The sequence below is a fragment of the Thermobia domestica genome, chromosome 5 (assembly GCF_964235325.1).
Source record: "Thermobia domestica chromosome 5, izTheDome1.hap1.1, whole genome shotgun sequence".
Taxonomy (NCBI): domain Eukaryota; kingdom Metazoa; phylum Arthropoda; class Insecta; order Zygentoma; family Lepismatidae; genus Thermobia; species Thermobia domestica.
The window spans coordinates 187,077,949-187,087,188 of NC_137458.1; the positions used below are offsets into that span (position 1 = coordinate 187,077,949).

The 9,240-nt window shown below is 36.8% G+C and overlaps 1 protein-coding gene across 1 annotated transcript in view; it reads right to left on the bottom strand.

Moving 5' to 3' along the window:
• The window catches only part of Abcd1 (ATP binding cassette subfamily D), a 632,582-nt gene extending 627,574 nt beyond the window's left edge, over positions 1-5,008 (bottom strand). Inside the window, exon 1 of the mRNA XM_081759525.1 lies at positions 3,919-5,008. Within this exon, the coding sequence (XP_081615651.1) occupies positions 3,919-4,735 (817 nt within the window). The 5' untranslated portion in view covers positions 4,736-5,008. The remainder of the gene's footprint in view (positions 1-3,918) is intronic.
• Positions 5,009-9,240: the final 4,232 nt, after the last annotated feature.

The following is a 9,240-nucleotide window of genomic DNA, read 5'->3' on the forward strand; positions in this document are numbered from 1 at the left end:
CGTTATTTAGTGATCTTCCTTCTTAGTAAAAGGTTGGATACAGTTTTCAAAAAGAAAGCGTCATTTTAAAAATCTGTCCAATATTTCATTACAATTGTTCTCTATTTTTAAATTAGAATGAAAAATAAGCATAATGATTTACCACTGAGAAAACCCAGTGATGGAGCTTTCTTCCCTGTGAGAAGGAGATCAATAATCACAGAAAAAATACCAGTGTTTTATATTTAGAAATAATATCATCTATAAGTATGCCGCGAGAATCCAAGTAACACCCGTAGTGTGCCAAAGTTGAAAAAGGTTGGGACACGCTGTTCTAGAACATAGGAAATCACACGCTCAGACGAACAGGCTATTACGCATATGACCTACGAATAAGAAATTGGGTACTTTCCCGATTCTGAACAAGCTTAAGGAGAAGTCAGTGCATTACAGAATTCGGAACTTTACCGATTTTGGAAGTCCGAAGCTCCTGATGGGTTGTAACAGATTATTACGTATGTGATCAATGAATGAAAAAGTTCTTTGAATTATTCATACAATGTATGTGGAAGTTGAAAGTTAACTGAAAAATATCAAGAATGTACAGAACCAACCGAAACGAAGTTCTTGATGTGCAGCCTTTAAGAGCATTACATAAATCTATTTCTCTCATATTTTACCTTATTTTGCTTCAAAAAGATGGTGTATGATATTTTGAAGTAAAAATACTACATACAATTTTGCAGGTTATTTGTGTATCACTTAACCCGTAAGTACTCGTGCCCTTTTTGTAACACTAATATTCGCGCGGAGGTCCAGTAGACCCCAAAAATTGATATTTGTTTTATTACAATAAAAATGTATTTTTTTAATAATTAAGACAATGTAGACATGTTTTTAAAAGTATTTGCTGCAATCAGATTTTTTGAACTCGTTTTGAGACATTTTTAATATTTTTTCATCAGGACTTCTGGCTAGCAAACACAAAAGTTACCTGGTTGGGGAGTCTGTGAACACCCCGCGCGTGTACTTAAGGGTTATAAAAAAAAAATACTTTTGTATATAAGAGGACACTTTATGCCGAACAAGTGATTCTGTCTTGGATGTGGCATTGGAGGAATAGAATCAGTTATTCCTCCAATGCCGCATCCAGTGACAGAATTACTTGTTCGGCAGGTACGGAATCGGTGTTTCTTGTTGATAATGTTTTGAAGTTTTAGCGGTTGGTGGCTCTGATATTGTCTCCTGTATTTTGGACTGATCATGCTCTATGCTTGAATGTTGAATGTGTTTGCAAAATTTGTTAATAGTGGACGGTTATTTGTTTTGTTATCATGTCATAATAGGAAATATTCGGCTTTTTAGAAGCATGTTTCTGTATGCAGGGTGTCTACTAAAATTCCAAAATGAAATCTCATGACTTTTTCATGACCTTTTCTTTACCAAACCATAACATTTCGTAACATTCTCAACAGCGAATTTAGGTGCGAATAAGGCTGAATTTTCATGCATGTGATAGAAGTGTGCTTTGCTTGTAATTTAGTAGCGTCTAAAGCCGAGCACAGAAATATTTCGTGATATAATTTTGACTTTTTATAGAATAAAATTTTCAAATCTCTACTTATATTTGTACAAAAAAAAAAAAAAAAAAAAAAAAATTGTGACCTGAAAGCTAAATTTCTTGACTTTCATGACCCTTTTCTGATTTCGTGACCGATAGACACCCTGCTGAGAAAAAAAGTTTCCTTGATAATGTGAATTTATCTTTATCGAGGTTTTCTCTCTCTCTCTTTTTCCTTATGTTACTAATTGATTTCATTATCAACGAGTGTTCTGGAATTTCTTCGAAACTCAGTCCGCACACCGTTTTGGATTGGTTGTGTTTCTGCAGAGACGTGTGTCTTGAAACAATTGTTAAAAATTCTAGTGACTTTATCGGAGATCCTAGACTAACAGTTGAGGTGGACGAAATTGTTCGGCAGACGCAAACTCAATGTTGGTCGAATGCTCCGAAGTCCTTTCTCTTATTACTTATGGAAGAAAAGCTTTACTGCTTTTCCTATTGGTGGGATGTATTTCATGTTTCATCGTCATGCTGCATTGATTTATAATTAGTGGTGAGTGTTACTTTATTTATTATTATCTAACTTCTTACGTTAGAAGTACAGTACTGGTTTTATTATTTACTGTTGGTTTGGATGTTTCCTTTACTGGTTCTTGAGCGGGGGGTTTGAGGTGGGGCGGTAGCCCCCCATTTAGATCTCAAAATTGATAGTTCACCTGAATTGGTTTCTCAGAATATTTAAGTATCAGTTCCCAAGGATATCTGCATTGTTCGTAGCAATTGAAGAGTAAATTCTTGGTGAGTGTGGTAGATCATTTGGTTAGCAATCGTGAACCAGTTGTCGCTGTTGTGATGTACCTCAGTGTATTAATTTTACATTATGTGGGTGCATTACTGGTGCAAACTTGGATAACGATTGCTCATTAGATGGTCTCCAAAATATGTCAAGAATTTATTTTCCGATTGCTCCGAATAATGGAATCATATTTGGGAATTCATCTTTTTACTGTTCCGAAGAATCAGGTGAAACGATTCCTATGATGCAGAAAGTGCACTCTTACCTATAAGAGGTTAAAAATTATTATATACAATGGTTAATCCTTTGGAATTCATAATGTAAATATGTTAAGAATTAAAATTGTTTGAAAAATCTATCCGAAATTCATGGTTTATTTTATAGGTTTTATATTATTATCTTAATCAACCACTAATTTAATGTTTTTTTGCTGTAGAGAAACGAAACAAAGTCTCCATTATCAATTTAAAGCACAATTTTGAAGAAAGAAAAAAAAACAGAAATAACGACTTCGCCCCCCCCCCTCCCAAAAAAAAAGCCGTTTTTCCAAGCCCTTGCATCGCTAGATCTCTAGTTTGGGCTGCCTCTATTTATTTTATGGTATATACGTATTAGTCATATTATGTTGTTCAAATTCATCGGGAAAGAGACTGTACATGGGTGCGTGACAAAACGCGAATGTACCAGATAATTATCTTTCCAACTGCTTCAGAAAACTACCGACTGACTTATTCTAAGCAACCCTCAATCCCAACTCATCTCATGTCGGCTAACAAAAGGAGGTAGTGGAACGTCGATAGTCGCTGTTTATCTATGGTTGTACCCAGGGTATTTCATTCAGTCAAAGGAAAAAAATAAGTTTTTGTTCGTTTTGAACTGCATATACTTCCTGTTATTTTAAAAACGATCTCCTTGTCATTTGTCTGCATCAGAAATGAAATGCGCAAACTCACTAGAATGTCTAGACTTACCCGCAGTACGCACTAGATCACTAGTTCAATAGTAAAATCACAATCTAGTACGAGAGCACTAAAAATAGCATCCCTGCGGGACTAAATAACAATAGCAATACTATTTTAATAAATATGTGACACGTTTAACGATTTACTAATGAACTACTTTCATGACAATCCGCCTCAGAATACGGACTAACGAAAGAGACCCCAAAACCTACCACACTTATACAATAAATTACAGATCGACCCATTCTGCCTCCCGTAAGCGTATGAAATAAGTTACTATCCGGCAAGGTTCTAGAACATTGGTCCCCCTTTCCCTTTAGGGTCCATGTTCCGTTAAGGAGGTCCAAAGCTAACCTAACCTAACATAACGTTATATTATGTAATCAAACGAAAATCAATGGAAAGAAGAGCAGAAATTGCAAATTTCGTGTGAAAGAAATTACTGGACCCCCTTAACGGAACATTAACCGACCTGTGTTCTAGAACTTTCCGTTACTATCCAATGGTACTACAGGAATTCATCTCGTAAGACTACAAACACCTGCACCCAGGATGCAATATCTGAAATCAAGCCTCAATCCCAATATTGGGAGAAAAGAAAACAAATTATACACTACCTGGTATTATAGTTGCGCCCATTTTTCTTGTTGTCCTCGCCAATGATAAACCAATTAAAGCACAATCCAGAAGAGGTTTTGTAATATGTGAGTACAAGTGGGCAATAGACGCAGCAAATGCAGTAATGTCATCTGTTAGACAATGGTCTGCATTTTCAATTCGTCCATCCAAATTAGATACACGATAGTAAGTCTGATCCTTGAAATACAACTTGTAAGCATGGTGAACAAGCCTAGTTCTAAACGCAAGCGCAAGTTTATTTTCCAAGAAACGTATCATGGAATTTATAAATGTTGCCGGAATTGCAACTCCAAACCACTTCAAAAGCATTAAGGCAAAATTTGTTATATCTTTTCTAACAATGTATTTAACAATTTGTCCCTCTAGGGAAGCGACATAAATAGACAGAAAAGTCCTTGTTATTAATGACAAGCTATGTATCGACAGAAGACCAACCTCTACTGTCCACAAACCAGGAATCATAATTTTTGCTAACTTCTGAAGCTGCATAAAGAAGTCTCTATTAACACCTGGAGATTGCTTCTTAGTTGGTGTCTCCGAGTTTTCGGTAAATATATCATTCTTGGACTCCGATCTCTTTCTTGTTTTTGTGAATGAATTACTACTGTTAATAACGTTTATATCCAGTTTAGATAACTTATTCAAATTATGTGATTGCTTATATAAGTGTTGAAGATATGGATGACCTATCTTCAAACCATACAATATCACAGCTAAAACAACAGCACTTCTAGTTATATGTTCTTTACGCACAATGTTTGTTTCAACAAGATATTTTGAAATTACGGTAGGCATTGTGCTCAGGCGCTACTCCACAACTTGCTTATTTACCGGAAAATATTACTCCACAGTAACAAGAAATGACAGCTTAAACCACACTCGTTACACGATGACCACTTGCACTACACTTTAGCTCGTAACACTTAACTAGCATCTTTTCAATAACTATGCACTTTCATCCTATCTGGAAGTCACCTGACTGATAGTGAAAGCAGCAGAGTTGCCAATAACAGAGTTGAAAAAAACTTGACAGTGGGCCTTACAGGCATATATCCGGATGTTTTGAGTCAACGATGACTTTTTATTTTTGTGTCTGTTTCTGTTGGGTTGAAGTACGTACAATTTCGAGAAGATTGGTACAGTACGATAGTTTAAGTATTGAAACTTTTCTAGGACTTACTTCATTTATTGAAAGAATTCCAGTTTATTTTAATTATAAAACGAAAATATCGATGCAGCCACGTACACGTAACATCTGTCAGGAAAGTAAATGTACACCTATTTTTCGAGTCTGGCATTCCTGCGCTCCATCCGTGGAGAGTATGAGAATTAAATCAATCAAATGTTTACTGAGGGGCAAGTAGAAAAGTCTAATCTGAATAAGACATTGCAGAGGGACACAAGCTGTGAATACGAATAGTGCATAGTGTAAATAAAGGACGACACCGAAAGAGAAAGCTAGAAGCAGCTGTTAAATGGAGAAAAAAGAGTAAAAATTTTCGAAGTGGGAACATAAAATACAAATACAATAAATACGCCGACAGCTAAGCGTTTACCACGCCATGATCTTGCTGTATTTGTTAAGGTACTGGCTTACAAATGCAAAGGACGCCAGTTCGAATTCCCGGCAAGGACATTTTTAAATAATACATACAGCTCATGAGAGATGGTAAAAGAGGTCGTATTTAGTCTTTCGTAGCAATTATTATTGGTAATGTTTAGTACTGGTAATACTTTTTGTCTTTGCGTATTGCTTTTATTCTTTTCTTCATTTCGAAACAGAAGAATATCCGAACAAATGCCACCAAAATTCCTCGTATTTTGAATGTAAACGCCATTTGCAATTAGCAAAGAATAAAAATTGAACGTTCCGACGTAGATGCAAAAAGTAAAAAGAAAAACATGGAAGTGGAGGGGTTCGAATCCATGCTCATGGTTATTAAAAATACAATTTCTACATACCTTACACCTCTCGACCACGTTTCTACGTTAGCAAGTAAGAGGCTTGTGTTTAGGTTAGGCTGGTCAATACGTTTTGCAAAGAGGCCCGGTTTAGCTCTGACGCAGCACAGGTGCGAGAAGGGAGCAAAACATTTTCTTCTCTCCCTCTGTGTGTCTACTTATCTATCTGTCTGTATATATATATAACGCTATTTGTGAATGCCATAACCACCCTAATTTTCAGCGGATTGAGACGAAACTTGGCACAAACATTAATTGTTGAAATATCTTGATGAGTTCGTTAACCAGAATAATCAGATGAAAATGTTCAAAATGGCGGCCCTTCAAACTCTTAAAAAGTTCCAAGGGAACCAAATTTCGCCCATAAATTCAGAAAGTTAGAATAACTTTTCCTCTTTTACTGAAATATTTGTGTGCAGGGACTTATCCTCTTTTATTGAAATATTGCACCCGATTAATCGCCTAAAGAAGGTTCACGCCCTTTCGCTACTGTCAAGCTTTTTTTTTTTTTTTTTTTTGCACGAGGGGGATTATTTTCGTATCGGAACAAGATGATTGTTGTTGATGATATGAAATTACACATTGAAAGTGAAGTAACTTGTGAAACGTGTTATTTCAAAGAATAATATAATAAATGTGCTTTCCCCTAACACAGAACTGTAAATCATGTATTTCGAGTTCGGGAGCCTCAATGGCGAGGAGTGTTATTTGATTTGGTTTTTAGTAACATTGCATTGCAAATAAAGGTAGGCAACATTGGAGGGAAGTAAAACAATAATAATAATAATAATAATAATAATAATAATAATAATAATAATAATAATAATAATAATAATAAAAGGTGTTGTTTGTGGCAAGGCAACATCTTCCTCAATTCTTCTTCAAACGTAATGATTGTAACGCCATATCTCCCTTACAAACAAAGTATTAGCAATTTATATCGAGAGAACGGGAAATTGTAGAGTGACGGGAGCAACGTTGGACAGTATGCACTCATATTACTCAGAAAAATAAGCGGTTTCAATGCAAAATGAACGAAGAGTCATTGTCATGGGGAGTCATGGGGCCACGGCAGAGCCCTCTTTAGGCAAAATGTCGATAACTTATATCGAGAGAAGAGGAAGTGATAGTGGGATGGGACAAACGTAGGACACCGTGGACCCATAAGAAGCATCGAAAAAATTAGGGGGGGGAGCAGCCAGCCTTACTTATTTCTACATAATAATATAAAATTATATCGTCGAAATACACACACGAATTAGCTAGTAATATTTCTTCTTCTTCTTATTATTATTATTATTATTATTATTATTATTAACAGCGTCTTTTCATTACGTGTGAATGTTTGACATGAAAACAAAGAGAAGATCCATCAGTCGTAGAAAGAATAAGAATAGCCAGTTACTTTCACTGTGAAGGACGGCGAAAAACACGAAAAGAGTGACTACCTGTAGTGAAAAGAAACATTACTTTCTCTCAAATGGATAAAAAAGATCAAGCCGATATAGATTCGAACTCGCATGGACGGCGCGAAAAGCCAGTGCTTTGTTCACTTTTTTTTAACTGACTCACCGAAAGTGATTCAGTAACTTACTTATTGCTAATTTTACTTGCTTCACTCGTTTAACTTGCTTTTCTTAATAACTTATAACGACAGGGACACGAACACAGAAACATCGAGGACAGTTAAAAATCATAAATGCTCTCCCGCCGGGAATCGAACCATGGACACCATACACCAAAGGCGCACGTGCTAGCCACTAGACCAGCGAGGAGGACACCGTTCACCCCCTGTGTCGTTAGGGATTACGACCACTGTATTGCCAGCTTTCATTTCTGTGGGTTGTATACTATGATCACATGGACCTTCTTTGCTGGAAGAGTTAAACCTACATTCCATGTAATACATGAGGTATTTAGAACTACATGCTCTAAAGTGAGAGTTCCGCTTCCGAAAAATGAATTTATTTTGGTTAATATGAATCGTGGCGGAAATAAGTCTTTGACCAGGTAATGACGACTGCTTTGAAAGAAATGGAGAGCATGAGAATTCAATCTGTCATATGTGTAGTTTCGTGTGGAGAAAAAACAAATTTGTGAACCAACGGTTTAAGAAAAACTCAAATTATTAATGGAAACTTTGTCGACATCATAAAAGAAATACGAAAGACATTTTGAATCGAAGAAATATAACATACAAGTTTGCAAGCGGAGACAAAGAAAACTAACGAAACCAGTATTTACCTCTGCATATCCTAAAAATTAGTTTATTATATGCCTTACTGTTGCGTGATATTCAGTTATAAAAGATATGCGGTTTGTATCTGAATAGTAAAAGCTAATTGACTCTCGATCTCGGTCGTCGAGAAGTCTTCGGGAGGCAAGGACATCGGTCACGTTCTGGGTTTGAGTTCCGAGGGGGCTCGAGCCAAAAAGTGTTAAAAGTTATAGGTTTCAGCCAAACATGTTCAAAACAGCTGGGACCGGGTTTAGGCTTCTTAACGGCTCGAGCGGCTTGGCTTATAGCTCATTCACTACCGAACGGAACCGAGAAGTGAGCCGAGCCGACGGCTCATCCCAACCGAGCCGACTCGAGCTGTTCGCTCAGTTGATACAAGCCGAGCCAGTTGATATCATTACCCGGGTTGGTCTTCTGCTTGGGCTCAAGTATTCGACCGTGCAGGTCTCAGCCTTGATTTTAAGAACTACAGTATATACTTATATTGGTGATTACAACATTTAAGGCTGTCTCGTAATAATTTAAAAAAAAAAACTCTTGTCCTCTCGTTATCTAGACGAGACGAAATACACTAAAGCCCCATGAGATTCACTAAAATTACCAGACGAGATGAACCCCTGTCGTGAGCAACACTAAAAGTATTCCACATTACTGCTTTTTCTCATGGCTTCTGCTTTCCAGCCTAATTAGGCCATTATTTCAAAACGAGTTAAAACGAGCGAGCGAGCCATTATCAAACTCAACTCAACTCGAAACTCGACCTCGAAAACAGCGACTTGGCTCGAACTCAACTCAAGAAAATTACCTTTGACTCGACTCGAATTGAACTCAAGTCGAGTCGAATTTTGGCTCGACTCGTGCTCATCCCTATTCGTATTTGTATTTTGTTTCCACTTTAACAATTTCTACTCTTTTTTTCTCCATTTACCTGCTGTTTCTGGATTTCTCTGTCGGTGTCGTCCTTTATTTACACCATGCACTATTCTGATTCCCAGCTTGTGACCCGCTTCAATGTCTTATTCAGTTTAGGCTTTGCTCCTTACCTTGACTACACATGTGATTGATTTAATTTTTACTTTCCGCGCAGGACCGATGAAAA